Raw genomic sequence first — 17,402 nt, forward strand, 5'->3', positions numbered from 1 at the left:
TTGTATTTGGATCAGTCCTGTCTGACCTGAACCAGCAAATAATGGCAGTATCGGAGCTGATACCCGATTTGAGTGCTGAATTGGCTCATCTCTAGTTTAAAGCTTAATATCACTTTTTAAATGCCCGTTTAATTTTAATAGTTCACATTATAGTGGCTCTTTCTGAAAAAAAAAACTGCTCTGAAAAACAAATGAGGAAATATCATCAACCATTGTAACATTACTATTAAAAGTAATGTAACATTTAAAATAGACAAACAATACTCACTTCAGTGTGTTGAGTTGACAGTGTTTATCCTCCAGCAGAGCAGAGATCTGATTCACTCGAGTCTCTCCTAGTTCATGTTCACTCAGATCCAGCTCTCTCAGGAGTAACGGGTTTTTACCCACAATTCCAGTCACATACTGACAGGCTTCATCTGCAGCAGGACCCACAAACCTGCAGAAGAGAAGAGAACTTAATTTAGTTCTAAACTAATGGCCGATTGCATTATAAAAATGACTGATAAGATAAAAATAAAAAATATTATTCTAAAAATGAGCGCTAGTTATTGTAAAACGTTAAATACACAAATGAATACATAAATGCTTGAAAACAAAGTCTAATAGTCACAGATCCGTTCAGTTCTACTGGGACAGCCAGTCATAATGCAAAGAAACATCCCATGCAGCAGAAAAGCAAAATGTCACTAAATCATGATTATCAATATGAATACAGAGAGTGAAATTTAAAGCCTTTTTTAAATTTTTTTTTTTTTTACTTTTAAGCAGGAGCAGTGAGAAATGTCCGCACAGAGAAATCTGGCTTGAGAAACTGAAAATGTTTGTGATCATCTGAAATCTCACAGACCTGCTGTAGAGATACAGTGATAAAGTGAATCTGAGCTTGATGGAAATTAAACTGCAGTGTGTTCTTTTAGTATTTGACTAAAAGGTTACATACAATATTTTCATTAGAAGTGTTCATAAAAAAACGATTTGTTATGTTAATTAAAGGTATTTCACACTCCAGAATAATAGCACAACATAATCATTACAACAGCAGCAACAGCATCTGATAATTTTGATGCAATAAATTCTCCAGGTTATCGCATAGCTTAAAATAAATTAAGCCTGCACAATATTTATTTAATTTGTATTATTTCTTCACATCTCACCTCAGTGTGTTGAGTTGACAGTTTGGATCCTGTAGTAAATCATTGAGCTCCTTTATTCCTGATTGTCCAGGATCATTTCCTGTGAGATCCAGCTCTATCAGGTGTGAAGGGTTTGATCTCAGAGCTGAAGCCAGAGCTTTATAACCTTCTTCAGTGATACTGCAGTTTGAGAGTCTAGAACCAGAATGAAAATGCCACATGTCAATTATTCTAGAGATTACTGGAACAATATAAATCCCTAAAGTGGATTTCATTTTTTATTCCACTTACAAATAAACTAAAACTTAATTGCAAAGCAAAACTGACAACTGAATATGGCGACAAACAAAAAAAAGATTAATTTAGAATGTCCCCATAATGATATGAATACCAGTTAAATTGATGTTGTAAATTCAATATAGGCTCATTGGAAATATCTATGTCACGCTGCATGGATGGGCACGGAGTTTTGCCAAGAACAGAGCCATGCTTACAATGCAAACTGTGTGCACTGACAGAAATAGTTTTATCTGTCCAACATACAGTATATACAGGTCTTTCTCAAAAAATTTACATATTGTGATAAAGTTCATTATTTTCTGTAATGTACTGATGAACATTAGTTTTTCTTATATTTTAGATTCATTACACACAACTGAAGTAGTTTAAGCATTTTATTGTTTTAATATTGATGATTTTGGCATACAACTCATGAAAACCTCTCAAAAAGTTAGCATATTTCATCCGACCAATAAAAGAAAAGTGTTTTTAATACAAAAAAAGTCAACCTTCAAATAATTATGTTCAGTTATGCACTCAATACTTGGTCGGGAATCCTTTTGCAGAAATGACTGCTTCAATGCGGCGTGGATGGAGGCAATCAGCCTGTGGCACTCCTGAGGTGTTATGGAGGCCCAGGATGCTTCGATAGCGGCCTTAAGCTCATCCAGAGTGCTGTATCAAGGCACCTCATTGGGAAGTCTGTGGGAAGGAAAAAGTGTGGCAGAAAACGCTGCACAACGAGAAGAGGTGACCGGACCCTGAGGAAGATTGTGGAGAAGGACTGATTCCAGACCTTGGGGGACCTGCGGAAGCAGTGGACTGAGTCTGGAGTAGAAACATCCAGAGCCACCGTGTACAGGCACCAGGTTAAGCCACTTTTGAACCAGAAACAGTGGCAGAAGCGCCTGACCTGGACTACAGAGAAGCAGCACTGGACTGTTGCTCAGTGGTCCAAAGTAATTTTTTTCGGATGAAAGCAAATTTTGCATGTCATTCGGAAATCAAGGTGCCAGAGTCTGGAGGAAGACTGGGGAGAGGGAAATGCCAAAATGCCTGAAGTCCAGTGTCAAGTACCCACAGTCAGTGATGGTCTGGGGTGCCATGTCAGCTGCTGGTGTTGGTCCACTGTGTTTTATCAAGGGCAGGGTCAATGCAGCTAGCTATCAGGAGATTTTGGAGCACTTCATGCTTTCATCTGCTGAAAAGCTTTATGGAGATGAAGATTTCATTTTTCAGCATGACCTGGCACCTGCTCACAGTGCCAAAACCACTGGTAAATGGTTTACTGACCATGGTATTACTGTGCTCAATTGGCCTGCCAACTCTCCTGACCTGATCCCCATAGAGAATCTGTGGGATATTGTGAAGAGAAAGTTGAGAGATGCAAGACCCAACACTCTGGATGAGCTTAAGGCTGCTATCGAAGCATCCTGGGCCTCCATAACACCTCAGCAGTGCCACAGGCTGATTGCCTCCATGCCACGCTGCATTGAAGCAGTCATTTCTGCAAAAGGATTCCCGACCAAGTATTGAGTGCATAACTAAACATAATTATTTGAAGGTTGACTTTTTTTGTATTAAAAAAACACTTTTCTTTTATTGGTCGGATGAAATATGCCAATTTTTTGAGATAGGAATTTTGGGTTTTCATGAGCTGTATGCCAAAATCATCAATATTAAAACAATAAAAAGGCTTGAACTACTTCAGTTGTGTGTAATGAATCTAAAATATATGAAAGTCTAATGTTTATCAGTACATTACAGAAAATAATGAACTTTATCACAATATGCAATTTTTTGGAGAAGGACCTGTAAGTCCATTCAAGCCTGTTTTGAATATCCAGGTGCTTATTTTCTTTGTCAAATTGAAATGTAAGGCCTCAGTTAACATGTTAAATGATCAAGTTCATGACAATACCATTTGAAAAATCCATGCGACAAAAATGGCATGTTTAGAAGGCTTGGCAAAAGAAAACCTCTACTATCTAAAATAAACTTGGCAGCACAGTTTAGGTCTGCAAAGTTGCATCTGAACAAAACAAGTCTTCTAGAAAAATATCCTTTGAACAGACAAGACTGAAGTGGAGATGTTTGGCCATAATGCACATTGCCAAGTTTGGTGAAAACCTAAAGAGCATATCAGCACCAAAAAAAAAAAAAAAAAAAAAAAAAAAAGACAAGCATGCTGAAGGAGGACTGACGATTATGGGCTTTTTTTGTAGCTAGAGGGCCACCTGGGCACCTCACAGTCATTGAGTTGGCCATGAACTCCTCTGTACATCAAAGTATTCTCAAGTCAAATGTGAGGGCATCTGTCTGACAGCTAAAATTGGGCCAAAATTGGGTCATGCAACAGGAAAATGATAAGCTTTTACATGATATCATATATGGGGTAATACCATATGATGAAGTCTTTAAAAAGGAATCATAAACATTATAACATAGATTTTGGTCCTGAAACTTAAAACTACCTTGAAACTTAAATTGAATACACCCAGATTTACATTGATGACATTTCTAGATCCAAATATCTGTTATAAAAAAATAATAAAACTCATTAAAAAAATAGTGTCCTTTTAGTATTTGACTAAAAGGTTACTTATAATATTTTCATGAGAAGTTTTTTTTGTGCATGTTAATTAAAGGTATATCACACTCGAAAATAATAGCACAGCATGAATAATCATCATCATTACAACAGAACCAACAGCATCTGATCATGTTGATGCAATAAACTGTCCAGATTATTACATAGCTAAAGTAAATTAAGCCTGCACGATATTTATTTATTTTGTATTATTTCTTCACATCTCACCTCAGTGTCTTGAGTTGACAGTTTGGATCCTGTAGTAAATCACTGAGCTCCTTCACTCCTGATTGTCCAGGATCATTTCCTGTGAGATCCAGCTCTATCAGGTGTGAAGGGTTTGATCTCAGAGCTGAAGACAGAGCTGTATAACCTTCTTCAGTGATACTGCAGTTTGAAAGTCTAGAACCAGAATAAAAATGTAAAGTTCAGCTGATTAATCAGTTATTCTAGAAATTACCTGAACAACATAAATCCCTAAAGTGAATTTTACTTTTTTCCACATACAAATAAACTAAAACTTAATTGCAAAGCAAAACTGACAACTGAATATGGAGACAAACAAAAAAGAGAACTTTGGAATGTCCCCATAATAACAGGAATACCAGTGCACTTAATGTTGTAAATTCAATATAGGCTCATTGGAAATATCTATGTTATGCTGCATGGATGGGCAGGGAGTTTTGCCCATAACTGAGCCATACTTTCAATGCAAACTGTTTGCCCTGACAGAAAATGAATGCTTCAAGCTATTGCTGCTAAAAGTGGATCTATAAGCAATTGACTCATAGGATGTCCTAACTTTTCACACATGGACTTTCCCTCTTGACTGTATTGTTCTAAAATAAATATTGTCACTGTGTGATATGTCATGTGAAGATGTTTATCTGTGGATTTAATTTCCAAATTTTAAGACCTGCCAAGGACCAGATTTTTAACAGGAAACCATGAAATTCACATGAATTTTTCACATGACTTTTTATGTATGTTGAGCATCTCCATAATTGAGGCCGAACCGATACGAAAAACCGATCGTCAAAAGTGACGATCATCCGCGGATGCGGAGAAGTAAGAGATTTATTCATCATACAGTGTAGATAGCTTCACTAGCCTTATGGTATCGGGCATGTAAATAATGAAATACATTAGCCATTTAAATGTTTTTAAGATACGGAATACATTAGATAAGTCTGAATACATTAGATTAAATCTGATACATATAAAGCAGCTATTAATTTGATGGGATACAATTCACTAAATTCAGCAACATTTTACAGATTTATGTATCATAAAACCAAAAGGCAAGATATCATATATGGGGTCATACCATAGGATGAAGTCTTTAAAAAGGAAGCTGTAACATTATAACATAGATTTTGGACCTGTATGCGTGTATGTGAAAGTTTTAGTATTTGGTACAGTAATTTTTTCTAGCAATGAGGTAGAAGCTGGACCTATTTACATCGATTAAATTTCTAGATCCAAATACCTATTATATTCCCTTAATAGTTACTTCACTCATAAAAAATAGTGTTCTCTTAGTATTTGACTAAAAGGTTACTCATAATATTTTCATGATAAAGTGTCCATAATTGTGCATGTTAATTAAAGGTATATTACACTCCAGAATAAATGGCACAACATGATTAAGCCTTTAAAAAAAGGAAGCATAAACATTATAACAAAGATTTTGGACCTGTATGTGTGTATGCGAAAGTTTTAGTATTTGGTATAGTATTTTTATTTTTATTCTAGGAATGAGGTGGAAGCTGGACCTCTTGAAACTTTAAATGAATACACACAGATTTACATCGATTATATTTGTAGATGCAAATGCATGTTATATTGCCTTAATTGTTACTTCACTAATAAAACAATGCTTGACCATGACCAATTTGAAATTTACAGACTAGAGGCTAGGCGCCTAATTTAACGACTCAATTTGCACTGAAATTAGCTGCAGGCAGCTGGTATAAACATAAGCATTGACTAGAGTGGCTGAGATCAGCTCCGCTGGCTGTCTTGGAGCCAAACTGAACTACAACATGGACTGATGACAACAATTAGACATGCAGCGGTAACATTATCACAATATGACAGATAAAAAAAGATAAACTTACTAAAATTCATGAATGCACATTTACTACTTTTTGAAGATAGCGGGTAGCAGAGAATAAAACTGAAAGTAAAGTGGAACCACTCCGTCAGCATGCTGTACACGTACAACTAAAGTCACATGCTGATTAACAAGACTAGCCTACCCTTACAAAACGAATAAGAAATTTAGTACACAGATAATTATATATATTAGCACGATATTATCGTGTATCTGCGATCTCACAGGCTGACAATTGACAATATGACAATTAAGGCATATTGCCCAACACTAGCAGGCATAAATATAATAGTATGTCAATGCACAACATACAGAGTTATTCATTATACAAGTCTGGATTTCATTGTATGTTTTTGTCGAGCTTAAAGCTGTCCTATTATGCTCTCTTACAAAGTCTTTATTTTGTTTTGGGGGTGCACTAGAAAATGCTATCATGCTTGGTGGTTCGAAAAACGCATAATTTTTCACATAATTTACATTATGACAATGGCTTTCTCCCCAGGCCGGAACAAACGGCTCGATTAGTTCCGGGTTCCACCTTTCGAAAATCCAAATGTGTTGTGATTGGTTAGCAGTCCCACTGCATTGCAATTGGTGATCAGCTTACATGGCGTTCAGTACATGCCCCTTCCCAAAGCAGCAAACTAGATTAAAGTGATTCTTACACTTGTCTATGCCATTTTAAAGCTTGGGAGTGCCAGGATTATTTTTAATATAATTCCGATTGCATTCGTCTGAAAGCAGGAAGTCTACAGCAGGGTTGGTCCTATCGTCAGCCTACGAGATCGCCGATACATGATATTATCATTATTGTGCTAATGTATTTCATTATTAACATGCCCGATACCATAAGGCTAGTGAAGCTATCTACACTGTATGATGAATAAATCTCTTACTTCTCCGCATCCACGGATGATCGTCACTTTTGACTTATCACTCGTGTTTACAGCAGCTGCGGCTCCACGTGTTTCAACCCTTTATACCATGAGGTATATAAGTGAAAAAGCATAATAGGACTCCTTTTAATATTTGTCTCAATATAACTTACCTCAGTATCTCCAAATGACACTTTGTATTCTTTAGTCCAGTGCAGAACAACTTTACGCCTGAATCCTGCAGATTATTATTGTTCATGTTCAGCTCCTTCAGATTGGTATCTGATCCAAGAACTGCAGACAAAGCGTGACAGCTTTTGTCTGTTAGGCCACAATCATTTAGCCTACAATGGAAATATGATTACAAAATTATTAGATTAAATACATTGGTTAAACACAAATAATAAATGCATTTTTCACCTATAGCTTTAATTACAATGAAATATAAATTTATAGTCTTGATCAACACCTTTGCCATTGTGATCATGTGCTCAACACTGGCTACAACGCTCAATGCTGTAACAACTCAATGTAAAAACATGATACTCGCTATAGAGTGCTCACAAAAATAAATAAAAAATAGGCACAGGAACATTTGAAAGCAGCCACTAAAAAATAATAATAATAAAAAATCACTAGGTAGTAGAGCTGCACGATTCTGAATAAAATAAGAATCACGATTTTTTTGCTTAAAATAAAGATCACGATTCTCTCACGATTCTGGAGAACTTTTTTATTTTAAATATTTACCCCTGAACATTTGGTTATCAAACAGCAGTAAAATAAGACATAATAAACTTTGCTTTAAATTTAAAGACATTTAATGAAAAATAATGTAATAATGTAAGGGGAAAAAAATCACCATTAAACATAAAAAACAAACATACAAAGGTTTTATGTCAGAGTAAAGAGATTTAAAGATTCATAGCTAGAAACACATGCCTATCAACATTTTATGGCTTTCATCGTCCACTCTGTGGGATGCCCAAGTTTTCTTCACCATTTTACAAATAAACTCTAATCTAATCATGACAAACCATATAACGTTGGAAAGGTCTAAGGCTCCTAAATAGATATTTGACTTTTTTTTTGTGCTACAAATTATGTAGGAAAAATTATTTATGACAAGAGTGTCATAGATTATTTTATGACAAGAGTGCACCTCAAAAATCTACTTCATAACAGGAGTTCGGACCTTTTAAACAAACAGACTTCCTCATTGCCTTTTTCCCTATTACACTTTAGAAATAATAAGAAATGATATATCAGATGAATAAAACTTAATTTCAAAATTCATCCTTTGAAACCATTTTAAAATCAGACATTGCATTAACATGGACAATGTACAAAAATGGGAGTAACAGTTAAGGGGTTAATTGATCGTCATGCTCATATGGTTCCATTGCTCTGCTAGTTCATAAATCTGGCATGAACAAAGTACTACTCTTTCAATATTCAAAGTGCAAATAGAGACCGAATCTTTGCAGCATGATACAGAGCTAATACACAACTTATTATAGGCCACATACTAATAACAGCCTAGATATTTTATGTAGCCTAATTTGCGCGCATTGGGGAGTCGCTCTCTAAACGCAAGGCATTAAAATTGCTTTTGAATGCGCGTCAGTGTTTTAGCCTACTTTTGGTTTCGTTTTAACGATCGCGCGAAAATCTCGGCGGCGCAGAGCGTGCATTCTGCAATGCAAGAAATTACTTTAACAAAACCATCTGAAGGTGGGTGGACACCAACGGGATTTTGAAAAGCGTGTCCCCAGTGGAAATTACTCCCCTGTGTGAGAGGAACTCTGCCGCTGACTTACCGGGGGAAACATCAATGATCATTTGATGTGAATGTATTCCGCGTCGTACAGTACATTGAGACAGAGGCGCTATGAATTGCATCTGACAGTATATTTCTTCAAAAGCAGATTGTAAAAACCTTTTAATTGTCCAACATCAAAAATCGTCAGATCACACCCCCCTAATTGCAATGCTGTTTGTGCAGAACCGGTTGAGAGAGAAAAAAAGCGGCCGGTTCCGAGTTCAGCATAGCGCAGTTTCAGTGACGGAGCGATTGACGGCTAATATCTAAAATCTTTATTAAATGTAATAAAGTAAAGATGAAGTTTAAATGGTTATGTAATGTTGGAGAGAACGGCAAACCTGTCACTGCATCAGCTCACAGCAGTCTGTGCAGTAGTTAGACTAGCGAAAGTTTTGTAAAATATAAATAAAATATAATTAGCTGAATCGTGAATTGGCTGGATTAAGATCGTGTGGGGGGTCGAATCGAGATCGCGATCTTTTAACGATTAATTGTGCAGCTCTACTAGGTAGCTGATTATCTGTTGACAGTCACTGCAAACCTCAGCATGAATGAACATAGCACATTTTGCTACTAACAATAACTGGTTAAAGGAGAACAAAACTCTTCATTCTCATCTAAAGGAAAAACACAAGAAAATGTTGCTGGGCGTTGAAACAGTAATGATAATGGTAACGTAATTATTGAGATAAAGATATATGATGAGAGATATATGATAAAGACATGATTTGATAAATTTTTATAAAATAATAAGATTTGAATGTTTGATATAATGTTTATACACCAAAAGCAGAATGAAACACTGAGACTCATTTGAACTACACCTCATGGACTGTTTATCTGCTCGGCTCAAAGGTCAAACAGCAGCACAGCAAAATCTCATTAGAGTAGATGCATTTACTCGCTGATAAGTGTCACGCAACCACTAAACAATGCTTCGAGATCCAATGTGAAGTGCTTGAACTCAGGGAAGAACAGAAATTACTCGTAATTTAAACTAGTTTAAAGCTGGATGAAACAGGGCTGACAAACACTGTGCACACTGAATCAGAAGGTCTGGACTTTTGTCCATTTATACTAAATGTATTTAAAGTACTGTTTTTTTATACAGATACCCAGAAAAGTTACATTTAACCCTGGTATTAAGGTGCTATGTTAGTGCATTTAACTGTGGTTATCATGATTTAAATGTACACTACTAGGGAAGACAAATAGTGTATTTTAATAAAACTTTAACAATTAGAATTATTAAATTTTACTCTATAAATATCAGGTTGCTACAATTACAATGGCCATATCGTTCAGGCTTAATCTCCCAGAAAGATTTTCCGGGACATTTAACATTTTATCTTATTTTTCATGGGCTGAACTTTATGTCATTATTTTTTAGGTTTCCCAGGATACATGGGAACTCTGAGATGAATGTATTTTTCAGATGAAAGCAAGAAAATGACTTACAGTGCTCTTTTGGAGGTTTTGATGACTGCCAATAATCTAATGAGACACTCGTCTGATTTCTTGAATTTCTGAAGCTCAAACTCCTCCAGCTCCTCCTCTGATGTCAACAACACAAAGGCCAAAGCAGACCACTGGGCAGGTGAGAGATCAGCAGATGAGAGACTTCCTTTGCTAAGGTGGGTCTGAATGTCTTTTACCAGAGTTTGATCGTTCAGTTCATTCAGACAGTAAAACAGATTGATGGATCTCTCTGGAGACAGATCAGCTTCAAATTTCTGCTTGATGTACTGAACTATTTCCTTTTGGCTCTGGTCATTGTCGTATTCTTGCGTCAACAGACCTCGTAAGAGTCTGCGATTGGACTGGAGTGACAGGCCGAGAAGGAAGCGAAGGAAAAGGTCCAGATGTCCATTATCACTCTCTAGTGCCTTGTCCACTGCAGTCTTGAGCAAATCAATCACATTTTCATTTTTGTTTTCCTTTCCTGAAGACTCATGAATAAATATATTTTCTTTCTTTGTGTCCAGAAACAGCTGTGCATAAAGAGCTGCAATAAACTCTTGAATGCTCAAGTGAACAAAGCAGTACATGGTACCAACAGTGAACCCTTTTTCCTCCATAAAGATCTGGGTACACATGCCTGAATACACTGATGCCTTATAGACGTCAATACCACAAGCTTCCAGATCTGTGTCATAGAAGATTACATTGTTTCTTTCCAGCTGTTGAAATGCCAGTTTCCCCAATGAAAAGATGGCATCTTTATCCCAGGAAACATCTGGTGTATATTCTCCATCATACTTTCGTCTGCTCTGCTGGATCTGAAAGCGGAGAAAGTGTGTATACATTTGTGTCAGAGTCTTAGGAGTGTCTTCAGTATTTGACTCCTGCAGTGTTTTGGAGGCATCATCAGCCTGATTGTATTTCAGATCATTATTTCTTTTCTCCTCCAAAATGTTCTGGAGGACAGTGGCTGAAATCCAGCAGAAGACTGGGATGTGGCACATGATAAAGAGACTCTTTGACTGTTTAACATGATCAATGATTTCTCTGGCCAGATCCTCATCTGTGAATCTTTTTTTGAAGTACTCCTCCTTTTGTGCATCATTGAATCCTCGTATCTCTGTCAGCCGGTCGATACAGTCAGGAGGAATCTTACTGGCAGCTGCTGGTCTGGTGGTGATCCAGATGAGAGCAGAAGGAAGCAGATTTCCCTTGATGAGGTTTGTAAGGAGAACATCCAGAGAGACTGGTGAAAATACATCATGCAACGTCTCATTATCCTTAAAGTTTACAGGTAGTCGACATTCATCCAATCCATCAAGGATGAACAGGACTTTAAATTGATTTCTTCTTGTAAGGTTTAGTCCTTTTGTCTCTGGAAAAAACTGGGTTATAAGGTCCATCAAACTTAGTTTTTCTTTTTCCTTTAAGTTCATCTCTCTAAATGGAAGAGGAAATATGAAGCTGATATCTTGATTTTCTTTTCCTTCGGCCCAATCCAGAACAAACTTTTGCACAGAGACTGATTTTCCGATGCCAGCAACTCCTTTTGTCAGTACAGTTCTGACCTGCTTGTCTTGTTCGGGTTCTTCAAACAAATTTTTGCATTCAACCTGTATTTCTTGAGATTCATGACGCCTAGAAGCAACTTCAATCTGTCTTACCTCATGTTCAGTATTGACCTGTTCACTACAACCCTGAGTGATATAGAGATCTGTGTAGATGTTATTCAGAAGTGTAGAGTCACCTTGCTTTGCAATTCCTTCAAAAACACATTGATACTTCTTCTTTAGGTTTGATTTTAGCTGATGAATGAATATTAGCTCATCTAAAAACAAATACAGATATTTGTAATATTAGTTTCTCTCCTACATTTAAAAATGACAATATGACAGATGGCCATGAGTCTCCTACTTTTTAGAGTATCAGCAGCTTCATCTTGCTTCATCTCTCTCAGGAAGTAGAGTGTGAGATCAAGAGATGCTTCTTTGACACTGCATCTGCTCTCATTAAAGTCCTTCACAAAGTACTGCAAGTTCTCTTTTTGTAATATTTTCTTAAACTTTTCTATTTCATTCTTTAGAAACATGATCATTTTGTTTTCGAGATCCTACAAACAATGTAAGAAAAAAAAAAACAATGACAACAATAAAACAATCTTCATCTATATTTGGTCAAAACAATTGATCCTATTTGTTTTTTTGTGAATATTTTTTTTTTTTTATAAAACTGAGCTTTCTTACCTGGAAGATCCCTAGGAGATCATCTGTGAAATTTTTGTTTTTCTTGTGAGTTTGGAAATCTGAATCTGTGTCATATTGAAGCCTGTTAGCAAATAAAATAATAAACTGCATTTTCAGGCAGAAATCATTTGCAAACATTATTTTTAAACAAAGGGGAAAATGCAGTGGCTGCTTAAGATCATGCTGTTAAGGTGTATGGTCTATTTAGGTATTTTTCGATATTTTTGTAAAAATGCATATGCATGTGTATGTATATATATATATATATATATATATATATATATATATATATATATATATAATTAAAATTATTTTGAAAATAATTCTTCAAAATATCTTTTGCCTTTATTTGCCTGCTCCTATTGGCTGTTTGTAGATCATCCGTGTGATAAATAGTTATTTAAATAAAATGTATACCATGATTAAGTTTTGAACAATAAAATCTCATTAAAACTACTCACTGAAATATTTTCTAACAGTCAATGTGTGACCAACAATAAGCAGCAACAGTATTACCTTTGGGTAGATGATGTTTTTTTCTCACTGAATTTTGGTCCTAAATCTTTTGACCAGTCACTCTTCACAGACACAGAGCTGAACACATGTGAGCCTGATCTTACACTAATGACACAGAGAACAGAGAGAGGGAAAAAAATACAGCAAGTGATACTTCCGTTTTATTTCAAGAGCTTCAAGTGAAGCGAAACATTGATTCCACAGCCTTCACAATATCTACTTCACCATAATATACAAGTGTCTCTAAAATCTTGTTATAGTACACCCATATTATACCTGTTCACATCTTCACATGAGAAAATAGGAATTAATGTAAACTAATGTAACACAATGAAAATGTTATTAATTCTAGGGTTTTCATTGTGAAGCATAGCACCACAGGCAGGATTTGGAATGGGAAATGGATGTAATCGCAAAACTGTTATGCATCTTTTCCTACAAGTAATAACTGAATTAAAAGAGCTCTGTATTTTAATGCATACTAGTAAAAATAAATGCAATTTTGATGAGTAATGCTGGGATAATTTTTTCAAGCTAACACAACTTGATATAGACCCCGTTTCACCTCTGTTTCTGTGAGAGATTCATCTCAGAGGGAGACTCCTTTCCTTGCTCCTCTGACATACTGCAGCTGAACAGCTCAACGCTGAGATATTTGCGGCGCAGAAGATGATTAGATGCTCATTTTGACCTAGACATGACATTGTGACACTGAGATGAATATCACGATAGTTCAGAGGGGAAACGATGATGGAAAAATATAAAAAGACAAATTACGAATGTAAAGTTAACAAACAAGCAATATGAATAGAAGAAATATGCTTCAAAATAAATTATGATGCAGAGATTAAACACTGTGCTACAAGAAAAAGCAGTTTTATATAGACACTATTTATGTTTTTCAACTTCATCAGTTCTTTTTTATTTGATATAGTTCAGTGATAGTTGGAAACTCTTCTCCTTGCGTTGTATGATGTAATGGCAGAAAAGAAACAAGGGAGAAATACAGACAAAGGAAAAGTAGGTTTTGGAAGAGATCGTTCTGCTGACCTTGCTGATAATCAAAAAAAGGAAGTCATAGAGACACATTCGTACGCTCACAACAGTCCAGAGCTAACTCCAGTCACGGGTTCGGAGCCATGCACGCCACATCCCAAGAAAAGTAAATCGGAGCCAAGGCTTTCTGAGGTACAAAATAACATTGTGCAAATATTGGATGTAGAAAATGAATCAGAATCTTGAAACCCTACACCATGAGATCCAACAAAACAGAGAACGCATAAACTCTTTAAAATAAGCCACTGAATTTATCTTCAAAGAGATGCATGATGTTAAAGGAGAAGTCCGGTGTGATATTGACCTAAAGTGAATTGAATCATGATACCGAGTGTGAACGTACCTTGCATATCTCATCTCGGTTTGTGTCTTGCAGTCCGAAATCTGGGGTTAGTTAGTTAGTTAGTTAGTTAGTTGCTAACAACAGGTTGTCAATGAGGGTGAATAGGGCATCGGAGTAGCCATGTAAATAAATCACTGTTTTACGCCATTTACGAGGCACACAGTAGCTCCACACTTCATTGGTAGACTTCCAAGGGCCCTGACATTTAAAACGAGACATTGAGAACTCAGAAAAAGCACTGGTAGTTTATTTACAAGAAGATTTATACAGACATTAAGAAAAATCCCGGTCGCCGCCAACTTGAATTTAGTCATGATAAGTCGAGTGACGAGCAGGAAGGAACTTATCAGGTTTTAGTATAGGTCAATACCACACCGGACTTCTCCTTCAAGGAAGTCAAATTCAGGAGACGGACATAGTGCCTTCAGTCATTAGTGATCATAAAATGATCCATATAGTTATCAGCCTTGATAATAAAAGATCTTGTTTAAGAATAAGGTTAAAAGTTTGATAAAGAGATGTTACAAGAAAGTCTTAAAGGGAGCAAATTTTGAAATATAAAATGTACAATTGGAATTAGAACAAATTTATGAATATAAAGCCAAGCGTGCATTTATAAGGTCAAGGAGAAAGTGGTTAAAAAAAGGCCCATCGAATTCTAAGTATTTAGGAATTAAGATATGTAAAACCAAAAACAAAGAATAAATCTTAATTATACCCCTTTAATTATTAACATACGAAAGAAATTTTGAATGGGAGAGGCTTATCTAGACTAGTTTACACCAAAATGGTTACAGACACTCCAAAACATATCATTAATGAGACAAATAAATGTATATATAATTTTATTTGTGAAAAAATAAACCAATATTTGAATAAAATAAAAAAATACATTGTAATGCACTTAACCAAGGTGGGCTAAATGTACTTGATGTTGAAATATCCAACACTATCTTTAAAATGAAGCGAATACAAAATTATATTCGTTCAAAAGATAAGTTATGGTATTATATCCCAAATATTATTTTTGAAAGAGTAGGTGGTATTGAAATTCTTCTTAATTGAAAATGTATTACTAGCAAGCTTCCCAAAAAAACTTTCCAATTTTCACAAACAGCCATTGTTATCATGGATGATTATATATACGAACACAATTTTCTCCCTCGCAAGTGTTTAATTTGAAACAATAAATATATTGCACACCAATTGTTACACAAATTTAGTTAACTGGTTTAGACATTGGTTTGTTGGTTTCACGACTTTTAAATAGTAATGGTCACGTGCTTACCTATTCAGAGTTTTTAGAAGAAAAAAAAATAATAATTTCATATACCTGTTAAGGAGTAAGTGATGGTAATTAATGCCATTCCCTCAGAACTTAGGAAATTGTTAACAAATTATATTAGATACAAAACCACATTTAGACTTCAGTCTTAAATTTGCAGTGTTTCTTTAGCAATCAGTTTTTGGAGATCACAATTTTTTAAGATGTCCAGATGTTTTAGTATCACTGATAAAATTAAAGGGGTATCATTCAAGATTGTTCATCGTATTTATCCTGTAAAACAGGTCATTGTGAAGTTTTGTAAAGACAGTGACTAAAAGTGTTTTCTGTACTGTATTGTACATTTATTTTATGATTGTATTTATACTCAATTATTTTGGTGTGATTTGTTTTTGTTGTTGTTCAAGTACTAATATTGAATTGCAACTCAAGGAAAATTATTTTTTATATAAGTATACTTTTGACTGTAAAGTTTGGTATATTGTAAATTTGCTCATTGTATTATATGGAAACTTAAAAAATATATTCTTTGAATAATTTGTAAATATTTGTTCTTATTTGTTTATGATTGTATTTGTTTTGTTACAATTTGTGTTGTTGCCCTTGTGTCTTCTTTGTTCGAGAAACTTCAATAATAATAATTTAAAAAAAAGTTTTACCATGATCACTAAACGACGGAGGGTGGACAAATATTTCTGGCTGCTTACTTGCGCAACAAAGAAGGCCTGTAAATTATAATTTAACATTGCAACTGAAAAACGCTCACAGGATTTAAAACCCCTTAATCATTCCCCCAAATAAGTGTAATTGTGGTAGCATTTAAACTTACTTGCAGTAGTACAGACGGTCTTGAGCAGCACAAACAAAACCCAGAAGCCTTTGAAACACTTTCGATTTGTGATCGCTGGTAAACACATCCTCCTCCTTCTTCTTCTTCTGGTGTTTTTGGCAAACCAACGAAAGAGGTGCATATCCGCCACCTACTGATCTGGAGTGTGGAGTGAACAGATTTGGTAGGAAGAAAAAAGAGAGAGAGAAATATAAATAAATAATAAAATCCTTATAAATTACTTTAAAAAAAATTCTTATATTTCCTGTCTTTTTTAGATAGCTAAAGAATTCCCCATTAATTCCTGATTTCATTTGTTTTTAGTGATATTATATCATACCCCATCAATCCTAATTTTTGACTAAATTGGTTTCTTTCTCTTTCATAAGCATTAACTTCTGTAAGAATGTGTTTTACTGTTTCTGGAATCCCACGTTTGTCACAACTGCCATTTTCATGTTTCCCTATTTTGTGTAAATTGTAGTTTAATGCTGCATGTCCTATTCTCATACTTGTAATAATAACATCTTTCTTTCTACTACCCCATCCCATTCTCTCCTCTCCTACACGCGTTCCTGTATCTGGTGAAGATGCCTTCCCTTTGTTCCACAATCCCATGACTTTTGTCATAACTTTCTGACTTCAGCTGAGATTAATTTCTTAAATTCAGTTTTGCTAATCGTTGTAAAAATTTCACTATGATTGGTAAATTAGTTACTGATGCAGACAGAGAGTCAGGTGTGCAGTGGAAATAGTTTATTAAGCATTTAAAAGCTTTATGGAAAAACATTTCATTTTAGATGCTTTAAGATGTAAGTAAAAGTATGAAATTATTCACTCGAGCTGTA

General features: G+C 35.3%; 1 protein-coding gene across 1 annotated transcript; it reads right to left on the reverse strand.

The window, feature by feature from the left end:
* Positions 1-264: 264 nt before the first annotated feature.
* Positions 265-16,648, reverse strand: LOC141337863 (NLR family CARD domain-containing protein 3-like). The gene is made up of 10 exons (XM_073843444.1): positions 16,555-16,648; positions 13,607-13,732; positions 13,042-13,146; positions 12,526-12,607; positions 12,168-12,392; positions 10,280-12,105; positions 7,170-7,340; positions 4,234-4,407; positions 1,158-1,331; positions 265-364 (listed from the first exon to the last, which is right to left on the reverse strand). Exons 2-10 carry the CDS (start codon positions 13,663-13,665, stop codon positions 265-267), a joined length of 2,916 nt encoding a protein of 971 aa, XP_073699545.1. The 5' UTR covers positions 13,666-13,732; positions 16,555-16,648.
* Positions 16,649-17,402: the final 754 nt, after the last annotated feature.

The sequence above is a fragment of the Garra rufa genome, chromosome 7, assembly GCF_049309525.1.
Source record: "Garra rufa chromosome 7, GarRuf1.0, whole genome shotgun sequence".
NCBI lineage: Eukaryota > Metazoa > Chordata > Actinopteri > Cypriniformes > Cyprinidae > Garra > Garra rufa.

What these genes read in the sequence shown, in the direction of transcription:
- LOC141337863 (XM_073843444.1), bottom strand. Translation starts at nt 13,665, where the DNA reads ATGTCAGAGGAGCAAGGAAAGGAGTCTCCCTCTGAGATGAATCTCTCA. An exon ending in ATCTCCTAGGGATCTTCCAG is followed by an intron (nt 12,393 to 12,525) that starts GTAAGAAAGCTC and finishes CATTGTTTGTAG; the next exon opens with GATCTCGAAAACAAAATGAT. An exon ending in TGTCAACTCAACACACTGAG is followed by an intron (nt 365 to 1,157) that starts GTGAGATGTGAA and finishes GTTACTCCTGAG; the next exon opens with AGAGCTGGATCTGAGTGAAC.